At 35.7% G+C, this 18,062-nt stretch overlaps 1 protein-coding gene and 1 long non-coding RNA gene across 23 annotated transcripts in view; one reads left to right on the top strand and one right to left on the bottom strand.

Moving 5' to 3' along the window:
- Positions 1-18,062, bottom strand: part of INPP4B (inositol polyphosphate-4-phosphatase type II B) — a 322,348-nt gene that overhangs the window by 107,183 nt on the left and 197,103 nt on the right. For all 22 annotated transcript variants that reach the window (XR_015286969.1, XR_015286968.1, XM_086889768.1 and 19 more), the window contains 3 exons: positions 14,199-14,310; positions 12,136-12,208; positions 6,351-6,498 (listed from right to left, as the gene is read on the bottom strand). Coding sequence is in view for 20 of the 22 variants with exons in the window: in XM_086889768.1 (XP_086745894.1) it covers positions 6,351-6,498; positions 12,136-12,208; positions 14,199-14,310 (333 nt within the window). In the remaining 2 variants the exon portion in view is untranslated. The remainder of the gene's footprint in view (positions 1-6,350; positions 6,499-12,135; positions 12,209-14,198; positions 14,311-18,062) is intronic.
- Positions 269-4,875, top strand: LOC111928897 (uncharacterized). The gene is made up of 2 exons (XR_002864364.2): positions 269-1,175; positions 1,835-4,875. It is a non-coding gene; the product is annotated as an uncharacterized LOC111928897 (long non-coding RNA).

Here is an 18,062-nt window from a genome sequence, read left to right as displayed (position 1 = left end):
AAGCAGTCATCTTCTCTGTCTCTCTCTCACACACACACACAGACACTCACACCGGGAGAACATGCTTTTAAATCGATCACGGAAATGCAGGGGCAGGAGCCAGATCTCGATCAGCTCCCTCACCCCAACTCAGGAGGGCATGGCTGGGGAGCACTGGAACAGGCACAGAGCAGAGGTACCCCCACAGCGGAGCCGCTGCAGGAAAAGCTCCAATAACCAACCCTAATCCCATGTGTGTCTCGCTCAGCCCTGCAGGCTCCTCTCCTTGTTACAAGCAAGGCTCCACGCAGGAATGCTCCACGCAGGAATGCGCCCCACCCGAACGAGCGCAGTTACGAGAGCGCGCAGGGGCCCTGCAGCGCTATTGCGCATGCCCAGTTGCGGCCTGTGTGCAGAGACCTGCTTTGCCTGTAGGCCTTCACTGCGCACGTGCGATCACTTCCGTATTTTGCCAGCTATGTCATTTTGTACCCACCGAGAGTTGCCACCTCCCTACAGCACCGCCTCTGGCCGCTTCTACTGTGGCAAGGAGCAGGGACAACAGCGAGGAAAACGTTTTATCCCGAGAGAAGGGACAGATTTGCAAGATGCAGGGTCACCGGATCCAGGAAGAGACCCGTCAAATTTTAATCCAAGGGAATTTTCCAGGAGAAGTTTAAAATCAGTTCATTGGAGTGAAGTGGGACAGAAAGCTTTAAAGGGAGGAGATTTTGACATAGCAGAACAGTTTATAGCCTCGCCAATACTCCAGTCCTCCTCCCGAGCCCTGTATGGCTTGGCTCCCCCTGTGGAGCTCTGACTCCTGCAGAAGAGCTCCGTCCGTCATCAGAATGTCTAAAAGATGCATTGAAATACCTTTGTTAAAGTTAACCTTGTGTTTTTAGTCAACTGTGATTTTTGACAGGAGTTACTGTAGAGACTTAAAGATGCATTTAAAGTTTTAGTAGAGAAAATACTGTGACCCCTTAGAAATTTCAAAAACCCCTCTTTATAAATGTTTGGAGTAAATACTAACAGAATTTAAAAGTTACCTTGCAATAATTAGTTTTAAAACCTATTATTGAATGATTTACAGCTTCTGATAAAACGACCTTCTCATTAATGTTATCTACAGAAGGTATTTATGATTTAAAAAATAATTAGCTAGGAAAGCTTTCCCGTACAAGAAGAAAAAGGTAAGTTAACCATATATTACCCATTTGCTTTTTTTTCCCACAATTTTAATAAGGTAATTTCATTGTGTATCTTTTTGCTATAAAAACACATGACAGCATATATACCTATCTGGACTTAGGATTTTAATTAAAAATTGGACCTGATGTATTTGCAAAGTGCTAAAAAAGCTGAATGGCAATTTGCCAAACCCTGCATTGTTGTGGTTTTTCTCTAATAAAATTGCACTTTCAAAGTCCTAATAAACTTAAGCCTGTACCAGGAAAATTCTTACTATGTATGAGTATTTTCAGTAGGATCTGCAATTATTATGAGTTATTCTCAAGGCGAAATTACATAAAATCATAATTTCTATAGTATAGTAAGTCACATCTTTGTAATCTTTGTAGTAAATCCATGTTGCTGCTGTTCAGCAGTTCAAAAGTTATATACCAAACTTTCAGTTGCCTTTTTTGTAATAATAGTCAGAATGAGTTATGCTTTCATTTGATACAAATGAAGTGTTGATAGAATGAAGCAGAGTTAAATTTCACTATGTTTAGGTCAGAGTATTCTTAGGTTTTATCACTTTAGCATTCTTTTGTGGTTAAGTTTTGTTATTTCCTTCTGTCAAAATTAATTTCTACCAGGTTTGAATATTGTTTAATTTAAATTGTCTCAGGTTTTGTTGAAGACACTTATCTAGACAGCAAAGTACAGTTATTTTCCCAGAGAGTTGAGGATGACTACGACTGAGACAACTGTGATGAAACACTTCTGCACACCTGCTTGTGGATGAATGGGAATGCAGTCTGCTACACCTGATTTCATCAGATGTTCTATTATTTGTTACAATCTCTGCTGGTTTTGTTTTCTATAGATAACACAAAAGAATAGTGACTGTTAATACTAGGAAGTTCAGAAGTTTTTTACCTTGTTTCATTTTTTGTCACTGAGACATGAATGTTTTGAAAAATATTATCTCAGACCCTTATTGCTGATATTCATTGTATAATGTGAATTTATGGAATTTTTATGAAAAATTATGGAATTTATGGAAATTTTATGAGCATTATTTATAGGATGTTGTTGTATTTATAGCTGGCTTCTTGTATATTTTAACATCTCTTTGTGTAATTACTTTTAAGATGTGTCATTTGAGATCTTTTTGTTTTCTAACTGCAGATGCATCTCCTTAAACAAGCTGTACAGCTGTTCCTGAACAGGGTTTTTCTTGCTCTTTAGCTCCTTCCCTTGCTTAAGAAGGCTTGCTTTTGTCTAATTCAGTGTAACTTTATTGTTTTCCAGTGCTTCCAGACTTCTGGGAAAATGTATCATTGCTGAAAGTCAGTTACCCTGAGAGAAACTTCAGATTAAACCAACTGCTAGATAGTTCCATTGGTCTGTTGCCTAAGACTTCTGATCATTTGCTTTCCACAAAGGCACTTCAACAGTTTGCTGAGCTTTAAGCATCTTATAGCTGCTATTATCAATAACCTTGTTTTGAAAATGAGTTAACAGACATATTTCCATTTTAAAGCCTAGGCCCTGGCCAAGCCCTGACTTTACCTGGATGGAATGTTTGCCAACAGATCCAGATGTTTTCTGTACTGAATTATGTTCGAATTGCTTTTGACTTGGCAACTGAACCCTATTGGTATGACAGCTGGGTCAGTTTTGGAGTGGGTTTGGCGAATCATTTCTGGAGGTGGTTGTCCAATCCTTCCTTGATTTTGTTGGCTGTTTGCAGACTATGAGATGCTGGTAGAGTGTTTTAGAGGTTAATAATAATTCATTATCACATATGTTATTAATAATGTTTATTATCTGACTTATTTCTGACTGCTGTGGGTTTTTTGTTTATTATGCATATAATTTCATTTTGATATTTTTCATGTATATGATAGAAGTGCATCTCATTTTTAAAAGCAAAAGGAATCGATGCCCTAAGAACATTCAATTAATGCAATATGTACATTAGAAATTTAGATCACAATTCATTTTTGAATAATGAAATATATACATCAAAAATTTAGAAAATATTGTAAAATCTGAATTCCCTATTAAGTGTACCACAGCTAACACTGAATGATTCATCACCTATGACAGCTCTTCTTAGACTTTCACAGAGGCCGTATCTTCACAAAATTGGCTGTTTAGTGAAATCAATAGGAGAGAAAATTCTGCAGTATTCATTAATTACAATATTTTATCCTTTAGTTTATAAATTAACGGGATTTAAAATTGATCTTGTCTGATGAGGACAATTGTCTAAACACCGTTCACAAATGTCAAGCTACACTTATATGTATACATATACTTAAATTCCTTTATGCAGTGCTGATGGAGAGTAAGAAGAGAAAGGTTTCACATCCTTTTTGATGCATGATGAGGTAAACACTCATTTTTATGTATTTGAGCTACATTTTACTGACAGGTTTGAGAACTTTTTAAGTGTTGAAAACAAGGTACTTATAAGAAACAATGTTGTGAAAATCCTTAAGTGGATAAGCATAGTAACAGTGCCTCTCTGAATGTGGTTGGTTCAAATATCTTCAAAAGTCATGGTAAGTTTATCCAAAATCATTTTTATTGAATGCTATCACCTGTTATCAATACAACACTTTGCAATGGCACTGCTCAAAAACAAGTCAAGTAAATACCAACATCCAAATGTCAAAAAAAATCAAAGCCTACTTCCAACACATGGCATGGATGCCTGGGGCTCCATTGCTCAACAGAAGCTGTGTTATAAGAGGAAGTAGAAAAAAAATTATTTTTCAGACAGTCTGAACATTTTCATCATTCCAAAATGTTACATGAAAGAAATAAAATACAGACTGCATAGATTTTCTCCCAAAAAAATCATAGTGTTGGTGAGACAGGACAGTCATTTCTGATGCAACAGAAAACTTGCATGTGTGCTTTGTATTCTGGAGAGGGGGTTTAAATTCAGTAATTTTTATTTGAAATTTGCTTATCAGTTGTGATCGCAAATGCCATGGGCCAAATTCAAGTATGGATGAAATTTCCTTTCAGCCAAATCTCTTGCTGTGCTGATCCAGTTACACCAGTTGCATCTATAACTGCAAGCCTCAATTATATAGATCAACTTTCTGAAAAATCATTATGAGCAAAGAACTTTTATAGTCATTAGGTTCAAAGAGCCACTTGGCTAATCTTGCCTGACACACATAAAATATCTGGACCAGATTTGTGTAAAGAAATTAAAAATTAAAAGAAAATAAAATTAAACAAGCTGAGTATGATTAAGTGCCTTCTGAGACAAAAATATTTATCCTTTTATACTAAATGGGGAAAAAAGACACAGAGAAGAATACTTCAGAAGAGAATATCTTGAAGATGGTGCAGGGTGTTTTCTGTGAGCTCAACACCTAATATAGGAGCATCCTCATCACACATTATACTAGATTACAAGTGCAAGGACTCCATAAGAGTCTTCACAATCTTCACTATTATTTTGAAAAGGAAAGCCCAGACAAAGCTGAAGCTTCAGCCCACATTCTTATATGATGATAGATGACACAGATGCCCCTATATATATATGCCTAGTATTCTGTGTTGTTGCTCCTTTTGGTTAGTCTTATCTCCTCCCTCAGACTGTATCAATTACTTTGTCTTTCTTTCACACCTACACTTTCAATTAGGCTTGAACAGCTAAACCACATTGGCAATCAGGAAAATAAAAAACACTTATCTGAATCTTTGTGCAGCTTTTACTTGTTTCTTTCTCAAATATTTTCTTTATTTTGGTGAGGAGAAAACCCCACCATGGTGATTTTTTTTACTATGAGTTTATCCAGGCAGGTGAATCCTATAATATGAAATAACAACAAGGGCTATTACTTGCATTATGCCTTTGGAGAGAATAATGCAGTAGTAGTAAAAGTGGTTAAAGTAATCCTTTAACATTTAAAAGGCATTTACCCTTGGGGCAAATGAAAATATGGGAAGTGCAAGAACTATGAGAGTCAGCATAATCTATTTTTATTGCTTACTAAAAACAACCTTGCACATAAGTATTCCCAAACAAGATGAGGCCATAAATGCCTAAACACAGTACTAAATGAATAAAATAAAATATTATAACAATTCATAGGATTTTTATAACCCATCATCAGCATGCATAAGTATGTATCAGTCCACTGACTTTATTAAAATCAAGATTCCAGTCTCCCGCATGCTGTTCTGCTGGCAAAAAAACATCACACAGAAGCAACAGATGGGGTGAATAAAAAAAGAAAAGAAGCTCCATATTGCAGAACAACCAACCTCTGTAAACCACAACAGAGGAATTGCCTGAAAGCACACAGGATGGCTTTGGGATGCAATACTAGGTCACAAAGTTACTTTTAAACATGAGACCAGATGCCCATCTATGTGTGAAGCAACTTTCAAGAGGAAGGAGGCAATATCTTCCACATCATCCATTATCACTGGAAAAAGAAGGCATTGTCTTCAGGGCAGCCCTGCAATACTTAAAATAAGGGGGTTTCCCCAGATTTTATCAGCACAGCTTACAAGGATTCAAGAACAAGCTGCTATTTTAATCACTGCAGTGGGAAATTGGACATGGAAAGGATTTGAGGATACCTGTGTTCCCTATTCTCCTTTTTCTCAGGCCATACACATTGTTATGATTCTCAGACATCTCTCCTGGTTACAAGGCCAAACATGAACATGAATGTTTCAAACAAACATTACTTTGGTATCCTTTTCTTATGCCAAATAATTTAGATTAGCTAGAGGAATGTCCTTTTTATCCTCACTGGTCCTTTATTCACTACAAATTTGTCATTTTCCATTGCATAATATTTGTCTAGGTTATTAACTCTACCCAGACATACATAGCCAAACATGCCACAGTGTTGTTCACATCTCTGTCATTTGCTGATTCCTTGTTACATTAATGTGCTAGATTGTTAACCAAATGTTGGCGTTCACAGATTTAAAGTCATGACTGCACTTTCGCACATTTCATTGCTCAGAACTTAGGAGGTCACTGGAGTCCTAAAAATTGTGAGTAGTCAATTACGTTGTTCAGTTACAACTGAAAATTCTTAGCAGCCAGAAATTGCCCATTTCAAACTTCAAATTAATATTTTTTTAGCTCATCATTCACATGATTCCAAAAAAAATAAATTTAGTACTTACTATTCCTGCTGCTTTTCCCTTACCTTCTCATATCCTCCTTTATGTGCAGATTTATTAGTTCTTTAGGAACATGGAAAGAGAGGGTAGTCTCAGCCATCTGTTCCCGGATCCGCATCCACTTGTTGTCAGAAGTAGGGAATCTATATAACTTACAAACTGGATTTCTCAACACTGCAAAGAGGAAAAATAACATCATTGCTTTACTGTGGCTATATGACTCTGAAAATTTATTACAGTAACCTGCAAAAATTAATATATTTATTTTTCCCCTTGCTTACAAAATTAATTTTAGAACCATTAAAATTCTACTAAAACCATTTAATTTTTATTTCATTTTTATAGCAGTTTGTGGAGGACAAAGTATTACTAGTACATCAATAAATCACATTATACCAACACAGTAGGTAATCTTTGAAAAGGAAATTTAGGTCTTCAAAGTAGTGAGAATGTAAATTAGAATCTCTTTTCTTACCTTTAAGGTAAGAAAAGGTAAGAAAAGGTAAGTTAGGAAAAACAGAATGCACAAATGAACAATGAGCTTAATACACTCGCCACCATTGTTTACCACTTGCTAGAACCACTCACAATTCCAGTAAATTGCACAGGACTCAGAGTTTAGCTGCATCTTCCCCTTGACATGCACATACAAATTATTAACACAAATAGAAGTTATGTTTCTACATTAAAGGAAACTTGATTTTTGACCATATTAGAGTTACCTTGATCATTGATGTGGTCAAGACACTGCCACTGCATAGAAATAAGTGTAATAGCCCTGTCACATATGTTACACACAGTTTTCAGATCACTATTGCAACATGACGTAAGAAAATCACATTTCTTGGAATTTTAGAAGATTATGCTTAAAACCCATCATGTCTTTTATTTTACAGTTTGCACATGTTTGCTACATTTCTGTTCATATCTTACAATGATGCTGTATAATAAAGGCAGGAAATTTCTACTCTCTCCTTTCCATCTTATCTTTATCTGTTTTACCCTGCTCTTATTTTCCAGAAAGAGCAAATAAGGAAAAAGCTGATGAAGAAAAAGTTCTATTTGACTACTTTGATAAGCTTACTTGGAGACAAATGATTGTCACTTAACACACATGTTCACAGCATCCTAACTCGGAATAACTTTGAACAGCCATCCAAATCCTCCACTGGTACCTTTCTTTCTGCCTTCTGGAAAAACTGCCTTCCAGCAGACTCCCATTGATCTGCCACTGAGTAGTCTATAACTCAGAGGAATGCATTCCCCACGTGCTGTGGGGAAACTGCTGCTGTCAAAATGACAGCTGCTAATAGACATTTCAATTCACAACTCCCTGACACCATTAATGTTTATGTAGGCTGATTTATAGAGAAAGAAAAATGAAAGGTACACAAACTGTCTTGTCTAAGCAATCAGATTTTTTAACAGAAATCCTTTAGGAAAGGCCTAAAAGAAGAACAGATATTTAAATAAACTGATAATAAACCCATTGCTGGCAACTCAAAGAAAGGAGCAATTTTTAAGCGATTGTATTGATCTGTATTCCTATCCCTCTACTGAGATGTCTTTCATCATTAGTCTTTGATGAAAAACTGGAAGCCTTTTTAGAGTCATTTTACCTTTAGTTATTTAGTTATTTTACTTTCAAAAACCAAATTCTGACTTAGTGTTATGAAATAAGCCAAAGAGATTCTTGAAATCTCTGACATATGAAAACAAGCAATTTTTCTTTACTACTCCTATCCAAAATATCTCAATGTTCAAACATTTTTCCACACACTTTTAGAGTTTAAGGATCCTCACCACGCAGATTTAACTACAAAAATAAGCATCTCCATGTGCCTATGATCAACTTTCACCAAGTGTTTGGCCTTATTACATCACTTGATTAAAATATGCGGTAGTGCATATTTTCCTCTTTTCTTTCTCTTTTTGCTGAGATTCTTGTAATCAATGAAATCAGTCTCATTGATAATTCTAACAGTTTCTCTCAATTCACAAAGCTGATACATGGCACCAATCATCTCCCATTAACAAGGCAGGGAATGAAAATTTTCAAATGTCGGAGAGTTCAGGAAACAAAGGGCTAATTCAGGTCTGGCCTTAAACAGAAAACTGCCAAACCAGATGATAATTTTGCGTTGGGTATGTTTTTTTCTGTTGTGCCCCCTGATCAGTAGGGAGAAGGCTGGTGCATATTACTGGGATATTTTAAATGATGATGACCCAGACACAAAAGACTCTGTTCTTTATTTTACTTTTTTTGTATCTACTTCCTAAGGAGTTTATCAAAGGATTTTTCTCCAAGAACAGCTCTTAAATTCACACTCAGAATCTATTACACTGAAAAATAAACATTAATCTGTGAGAACCTAATGGAAATATGTAACTGAAGAATCTCTTTCATCTCCCCCCTGTCACCACCACCATCACAAAGTAAAAAGCAAACCTCAGAAAACCCATGAGGATTGCAGCAAGGAAGAAAGAACACTGAAAATATGGATCCAAAGTTGTGATTTTTTCATTGCTAGAATTATTAAACTCCTCTCCAGGTACTAGCTGAATTTTCAGGTCTTTGATTCAGGTCTGAATTTTTAGATGGGTATAATCTCAAGTGTGTTTTAAGTTTTTTTAAATGTTCAAATCATATCTCCATGGGTTTAGGAAGATAATTTCATTTCCAAACTTGGAAAAAAAGCCTGGGATTTTTTCCCAGAGAATACAAATTCCAATATGCAGTATTACTAAAGCTTAAAATTGTCAATAAAAACTGCATTGTACTTGATGTTTTCCTTATAAACAGAACTACTGAAGGCATACGATTCCATAAAAATCTCAGAAGTATCTTCCTTTCCAATTACAACAATAATTAATTTCTAACTATAACAAATTGTCTAGAACATAATTCTAGAAGACTTTTATGTAAAAGCACCCAAACAACAAGAATGCAGGACTAGAACTGGCTTTTATAAAAACTTGTTATTAAAATGAGTGGAAGTTTCATAAACTAATCCTTCCTGTACTTAGCAGTAATCATGAGCGGCATTAAAAAAAACCAACAAAATCCACATGAATTGTAGCAGTTAAAAAAGAGAAAAGCCTATTTTAGAAGCTTTTCTCTATATATTTTCTCTCTATATAGAATGTCTTTTTGACATTCTCATTTTCAAATATGAAGAACTCTGTGCTTTTTTATTCCATGCAATATCCTTCACATTGCTTCCTCTGAAAGTAGAATAAAAAAATAATAAAAGACTGAATACTCTGGTTTTATTTTCATTCGCTGTTGAACATAGATAAAAGCATATCTCTGCCATTTACTAACAGTATTTCTATTTATATCTTTCTTTGTAGCATAGGCATATGATGTGTATTACCTCAAGAGTAATAATTACAGCTTTCTTAATTTTTCTTAATTTCAATTACTTTTATTCTCTTTTTTATTTAGAATGCAATTTGTTTACATGCAAACAACTAGCAAACTCTCCAGAATTATAAATAAATAACTGAATTTGAGATGTAAATCCAGTCTCTTGGGGTATAGACAGAATAGTGATAAGGTTCTGAAATATACTACTTATTCCCACTCACTCAGTAAGCATCTTTAGAACTGAAGGGCTGCAAGTTCCCTATCCTAAGATTTAAATCTCAGAAGAATTCCAGCATGCTTCCATGCCTACAGGCTTAAGGATTCACAGAGGGGTATTTTTTGGATTTCATCACTTTGAAGGCTTGATAAACAACAAGAAACAGGAAGTACAGGAAAGCTTTACAACAGTATACACATGTACTAAATATGTATGTATATGGAATACATTCTATTCTAGGGGTAGTTCTGCACAAACACAGCAAGGAAAGCAGTGCAGGCACTGTTGATGTTATCAGGTTTCCTGACACTTCTGCACAGGTACCCATATGAGAAATACAGTCTGTCTCCAGGCAACACAGAGAGCCTTAATCCACACGAAGCCCAGTCATGGGGGCATGCTGGGCAAGAAGTCTGATGGGTTGAGGAAATAGGCTGACAGTATGAAAGGAGAGCTAAAATTTTCCAATAAAAGAAATTGGAAATTCAATAAAAAGAGTGGGACTGACGAAACCTGGAACCAGTGCCAGGTGTCAGCAGGAAAGTGGAGGTGATGCTGGATGAGAAGAGAAAGTTGCAAGTGCAGGAAACAGACTGAAGAGTAATTGTTTATCAGATCAAACTTCCTGTGAGTGCAAACTCTTTCCAATATCCTGCATGCTGTCCTTTCTTGCATACGCACCTGCAGTTTTGCTCCTTCCCCTCAATTCTTTAAAAAAACCTGAAAACCCAAAAAATGACTAAAGAAGTGCCCTCCATGGTATGTTTGACTTCATAAGCTCTATTAGTGTTGGGTGGGGTTTGGTTTTATATTGTGTTAATATATGAGAATAATAAATGTGAAAATGCTGTCTAGATACACTATAGAATCACTTGCAAATACTCTTGACAAATTGATCTAGACTTCAATATTCTTAAAACCAACATCTACCTTGGAAGTTCCAACAAAATACATTCACAGCCTCCAGCATTTTCTCATACAAAAAACCCCTAATCAAACCCACACAACAGAGGCAACAAATAGAAAAAAATCAGTCATGAATCAATATTGTTCTCTAAACAGAAATGTCATTTCTTCAAGTCCCACTAATCTGGATGACATACAGAATCAGAATCAAAGAACAGCACTGAGTTAGACCAAATCATTCAACTGACTCTCTGCTATCTTGTCTCCAAGGAAAGCCATAAGTAGATACCTAAAGACGCAAGATACCCTCCCTGCCTCCAGCTATTTCCAGTTCAGGAATTTCTGGAGCCAGATGTAGTTCCTGTACATTCAGTAATTCTCAATTAACATCTTTCTCATTTTGAATTGATGAAAATAAATAGTAGTTTTGTAGAAGAAACTTTTTCTGATCTAGTCTCAACAACTCACAGAAAAAAATTACAGCATTCATGCATATATGGAAGAATTTAATTTTTTCGAGGGTTTTAGTACTTCCTTCAGACTGCAAAGGTGATTCAATAAGTCTGCCCTATTAGAGAAGTCAGATGAAAAAGTTTCAGTAAAGGTTTTGAAAGGTTGTAAAACTTCAGAAACATTCCTCCTCAACTGTATGCAGCAAACACAGAATTCTTGACAGCGCTGTGGTTTCAGATGACCCATATAACTTATTTGTGACATTGTTACTGCAGAGTAATGGAGATTCATAAACTTGGTCTAATAAAAGTTTTATGGTGCAGCACACCAGCATGTAATATTTCTCAGCATAATGAAAGAGAAATACATCTAGTTTAACCCCATGCACTCAAGCCCAGAGTTGACCTAGAATTGGGAATGCCTTGCCAATAGCTCCCTTCTTTCTAGGACAGATAGTTTCCAGATCAAACTGAATCTGCCACTTCATCATCTATGAGAGAGATTAATTGTTCCGGGTATTCACTTACAAGTAACGCATCATTATTTAAAAGAATGCAATGACGTAATTCCATGCCAACAGAAGTCACTGACAGTCTTGAAAATCATCAAACAGTAAAGATGTAGGAGATGGAGATTTCAGCACTGCTTCAGAAAGCATAATTGACACACATTTCTTCAAATTTCTTAGTAAAATGATAATGTCAAATATATATAAAACACTAAAATACTGAATTTAAATCAATATCTGCACATCTGTGCAGCATTTGAAGAGATATTTCTGAGCTCAGCCATGAATCAGTGTGATTTCTTCAGGACCAGACATAGCATTGCAAGAACCATCTCTTACAGATACTGTAATTCTTACCTGCATTTAAGGAAGGCAGGTTGTCTTTCCCACTTATGCCTTCAGTGGCTGTACACTCCCGAACCAATGCAGACTGCAAAAGAAAGACAGCTGCAAATGTGATGCATTCAGGGGTCTGAAATAAATCCATGGCAGTTTATAAAAGGTAGGCTGAAAACCATCACTGATAATAATATAAACTTCTCAAGTTTTAATTTCAATTTACATTTTTATCTTTATATTTCTGTTCCAAGATACTGTAACACAATCAGAATTATAGTTAAGAAAATGACAAAATGTGATCAGCCATTCCATAATAAAATACAATGTTTTCTACCAGTATAATGCTAGAAATGTTGAGAGATATTAATAGTTTGGCTTAATAAGTAAGTTTTATTATAAGAATAAGTCACTTCAGTTTAAAACAATTTTTGGCGAGTTTTGTGCTTTAAAAGAGGTTTCTTTAGGCAAAGCAGTTTTCACATGCACAGTACAAGAAAACATTTCATTAATTTTCAAACAAGGGAAAAGTAGGAAGCAGAAAAATGTGCTTTAAAATGTGTTCACATTTTGTGATTGAAATAGCTTTTTATACAAGTGAACCAGAATATTGTTTTGATAAGATTAGTGCATAAAAGTATAAAAAGTTTATGAAAAAAGCAATCAGTGTACACCTCTGTTAAATGTAATATGACCTATATTTTTAATGCTCCTCCTACCCCCAGCCAGAAAACAAATGGGAGTCTCTAAAGGTCGGAGCTCTGTGCCAAGGGCTTCCCCAGTTCCTAGAAGCTCAGTGGAGAACTTAAGGTGGAGAACAACACACAATGTACTCTCTACCAGGAGATATCTGAAAATGAATTTAACCATTGACTTCCTCTTCCATGAGAAATTCCTGCACATAGTTTATCTAAAAGTGAGAAAATCCAGTTCAAAACTTATTTATTTTATATTAATTCAATAACTCCACATTCTCACAATTGCATCCTCATTATCAACATATAAACCAAGACTGTGCTGCAACTGATTTGTACAAACCAAGGACTCCTTTTAAGATCACAGAGAATACACGTGTCATGAGTCTGGTCTCCCTTTACAAGTATTTAATAGCAAGAAAATTGCTATTAAAGCCTTCTGTCTCCCCCAAGCAGGGCACAGCTCATTAATTACATCTCAAATAATTGCAAGGAGTCTCATTCTGTATTTTGAAGTGGAAGAAAAGCAAAATAAAAGAGAGGGCTGAAAATACAGCTCATGTTGCCTATATTATGCAAGTTTTACAGTTCAAAATCAGAAAGATTTCACAGCATTCGTTGGCTTTTTGGAACTGGTTCCACTCATCAACTGTTTTAAAAAGGCACTGAAGTCCTTTGAGATATTTGGTCAAATAAAATATAAAATCTACCCTCAGAATTTGACCCAAAAGCAGACTTGTTTGGCTAAGCAAAAAAGATATTAAAAATAATGTCCTTTTCTCAAAAAATAGTATTATATGTTACTTCCAAACAAAAAAATGCTGCATTCTCTGTAGCAGTTTTGGTTTTTTGTTTTTTTAATGAGAAACAGAATACACCATAGCATTAAGCAGTAAACCACCATATTAGGGCTGCAAAAATTGTGTGCACCCATGAAACACCATGAAACAGATGAACCTGCCCCTCTGCAAAGGAATTCATCTCTTCTTTGGTTTGCTTGTCATTCTTCCAAGCTTTTTGGTATTGTGGGCACAGATTGCACATAAAAATCAACATGAACAGGACTTCAAGGGCAGAAAGCAGAGCATCTATCCAAGGGAAAAAGAAGCTGTACTTATGGCATCTCTCTTGACAATTTTTTGATCAAAACTGATCAAATACATTCAGTTGATATAAAAATAAGCTATTTTTTTTAAGAAGGAAATGGGCTAGGAAACTCAGGTTAGATTATTACTCCATACATTTTCATGAGGGTTTTTTTTTTTTTCAGTTGAGGGAGATAAGTGTCCAGAAATTTGAAGTCCTTGACCCAGTTTGGTAATTAGTATTTTAGACATCTGGTAAAACTGATCATTCTAATTAACTTCATGCAATAAACTGAGTTTCCACCTTTTGATCCTGGGTATCTGCTGTGATGTGGTCTGTTTCCCCCTCCTCTAGCTCTCCCATCTTCAGAAGATTGACTTCAATGGTACCAACTGTCCTTCCAGCATCAGACGTTCTGGAAAAAAAAACAACCCCTGACACTGGATCACTTACAGCATTAAATTTTTTCAATTAAAATATTGTCAGTAAATATTTAGTCCCCTCTCCATTCTGTAAAGATGCAGTCACCTGTATTGAATTGGTTATTTACCATCACAAAACAGATGTTGGCAATGAGGCAACTTCTTCAGGACAAGGCAAGTTTTCATCACAAAAACGAGGACAGGTAAGTGCTATAAATGATGCATGAATTCATGAACACCGCCAGGTTTTCATTCTAGACTTTATTCTGTCTGTGGACTCTTGGCTAAAGTGCTGTAATACTGCACCAATATTCCACTGAGGATCTGCAATCCCACTGCAGAGTACATGGCTTTGTTTCCTAATATTCAATGAAAGGACATACTTTCTTTGTGTATTAATATAACCAACCAACCCCTGCAAAACCAAAACAATGGAACTAATATGAATATCACTCTTCCCTTTGTAATCCCTCCACAGAGTAATTATTGAGAATCCATCCTATTTCTTGAACTATATGGGAATGACAGTACTGTTCCAGGTAAATTCCTTTATTATCAGCTCCACAAATAGTTTACTTCCAATTAATCAAAAACAAGTAACAATTCATATGTATATCCCCAAGAAAAGAGTATCACTGACTACTTTTTGGAAGAGACAAGAGTTTAAACTCCAGAAAGATACCAAATGCTTTTTCAGCTTTCACTGGCAGCACAGCACCAAGGTTAATAGCATAGTCTATCTCCCCTGGCTTATTCTGAACAGCTGGATTTTTTGAAAGGAAGGAAAGAAGACTAACAGACCATTTCATAATAATGAAAAGGCACCAAGCAAAAATAGACAAAAGAAAATGACGAGAATAAATTCAGCAGAATTACAAAAACACAGCAAGGAAGGAAAATCAAAACAAATGTGTTTGGAGCAATACTGTGCATTATCTGAGCAGTGAAAATGAAGAGTCATGAATGAGGAAAAAAGAATACCTAGAAAAGTTCAATGTCATAAAATCATAAAATCACAGAATTATTGAATGTGCTGAATTGGAAGGTACCCATTAGAACCACCAAGTCCAACTCCTACGGTAAAATCTAAAAAAATAGTTACCCCCCAAAGCTTCCAAATTAAATAACTGCTTTGGTTACAAACCATCAGCGTTTAATATGCACTCAAACGCATACACTCATCTTGCAACTATACAAATCTGGTCTTCTATAAAACCTTGCAAAATAAACGTAATTCTTCATAATTTACATGTGTGAAACTTCATTTTGTCTAAGCCAAGTTATTACTAACAATAAAGAAACAATTAAAAACTAACCAGTTCCAGAGAGTTTTGCAATTGAAGAAGCATATATTAATTAACAAAGTATCCAGAAGAAAAGTAATAAGTGTTCAGTGTCTAGATGGTGCTTATGAGCACAAATACATAATAATTTTGAAATGCATGAGAACAGCTTAAGGGCCTTCTGAATGAAGAACCTTCCCCTGAGCTGCTACTGCCTCATGGTTTCACTTCACTTCTTTTCTCCTTCTAGTGTCAAACTGGCATCCAAACTAGGCTATGTCAACAAATGGACTACAGCATACCCAAGCAGAAAAGAAATACATTAGATGTCAGCAAATCACAGTTATATTTAAAAACCAAAGTGTGTGGTTATAAGCCTGAAAATTTTTCAACAGCTTAAGCTGTTCTGATCAAAGTGTCAAGTGAATTAACTTACCAAAGCCAACAAGGCCTGTTGCTCCAGTAAAATAAAATGGACAGGCTAGCTACACTTTCCCAGTCTTCATCTCTTGGTCTTTAGAACACTAAATATTCCCCTTGCTGCTGTTATTAGAAGCTTGGCCTCAGTATAACAGTAAACACTGCATTGCTTGCCTGCATGAGGAGCAATATGTATTTTGCATGGGTTTAAAAACAGTGATTGATCTAATTTCACTTTTGCATCTTTTTTTTTAAATAGTTTTATTATTTTATTCTCAAATTCACTCCTGTACTGGTCTGATACATATGAATATTACAATCTGGAACATGCATTACTTGCAGGAGAAGGTAATGCAACACAATTAAGCTAAACAGTGCGACTTACTGCATTACAGTTGCACTTCTTTCTCCAGTTCTTATCTTCCCACACAGAAATCTGAAGACGCAATTTAATCAAAAAAGCCAGCAACAACAAAATCAACAAATCATCAAACTAAAATTTCTTTTGAATGCTACAGGCATACAAATCAACAAAGAGCTATATAAATGTCCAGGGCAAAACTGCTGTGAGCAGTGTCAGATTCTGTGATTTTGAAATACCAGCAGTGCATGACAGTCTTCAAGTAGACATGTCATGCATTTCAAACTTTCCAGCAATATCATGAGATTACAAACATTAAGAGAGAAAATGTAAAAAGAGAAACAGAAGTGATGCAGTGGGGAAAAAAAAAAAGAGCTTACAGATCCTACTTTAATACGATAAAAACATGTATAATTTTACTTTGCGCTAACAGCATTGAGCACACACACACATCTATGTACACGCTTTGTGTTCTTTGCCTGCAGAGATGTGAAGAGGCTCTCACACATACATACTGTCCAACAGAGCATCAGAGAAATAATTCATTAATTAATAATGAATTAATTCATTTTAGGATACTTCAAAACACACTAGGATGAAATCAGCTTATTTGCCATAGTTTAATAAAGCTGAGAAGGACACCCTGCACCCACATGGTGCAGTGAAGGTGGTCCCTGCATCAAATTGCTCCCAGTCATAAAAGAAGAGACCATACCCCCACATAACCAAGGACTGCACTTTGACAACCTGTATAGGGAAAGGTGGGATGTGGGATACTGCAAAAAGAATAAAATCAGTGTCAACATAAGAAGTCCATACATGGCATGAAATCCAGCTAGCTTATGGAGCTGGAAAACTGATGATATTTTTTAGTACCCTGGGACAAGTAGCAGCAATTTTCTGATACCTGTTTGCGGAGCACCTGCATTTGAAATAGATTTCTCTACCATCCCAAGTCCCTAAGGATCACCAGGTCAGTATTAGTTTCCTCAAATGTGAGGGAAGGAGGTAGCCAGTAACACCATGAGCAGCAGGAATTTGTGCCCACTTTATTACTTCTGACCGTAAAATATTGACCAAGGAATCCAGAGAGGAAGAAAGCAACAAGCTAATGATGGAAAAGTAAGTGAGCTAGATGGACTGAAACAGCAGTCATTTGCCTCCAATGCTGATCTCAAGTCTCATTATTACACAAATTTAGGCCTGTTAATTGGTTCCCATGGTCATACACCTTTCTTAACAAAAATAAAAATAAATTATTCAATAACACAAAATAAAAAAAGGAAACAAACTTCATGTTTGCATGGCTGTGTTAATTACAAAAAACAAAGTGACCGCCTGAAAAGCAAACTGCATGACAGAGTCTAGCAGGCAGCCCCTTTCTCCAGTGCATAATACACAATAAATGCAATTAGCACAGGCTGTCCTACAGATTGTCATAAAATTAATTTCTCCACTGCTAGAATATATTTTGATATATCCAAGCACAAAAGTATTGTACTTACACAAAAATGTTTATCTGTGAATTCACAGTGAAGCCTATTACAATAATCAATACTGGTTTTAAACAACTCCACTGTAAATAATATTCTGCTGCATTCCAAGGTAAATAAACAAAGTTTTGCAATGTTCAGTTCCTCCTGTTTTCATTATTTCAATGTACAGTTGATTAAGTTTCATG

Source organism: Cyanistes caeruleus, chromosome 5, assembly GCF_971803275.1.
Source record: "Cyanistes caeruleus chromosome 5, bCyaCae1.hap1.1, whole genome shotgun sequence".
NCBI classification, from domain to species: domain Eukaryota; kingdom Metazoa; phylum Chordata; class Aves; order Passeriformes; family Paridae; genus Cyanistes; species Cyanistes caeruleus.
This window is presented reverse-complemented; position numbering and strand designations above follow the sequence as displayed.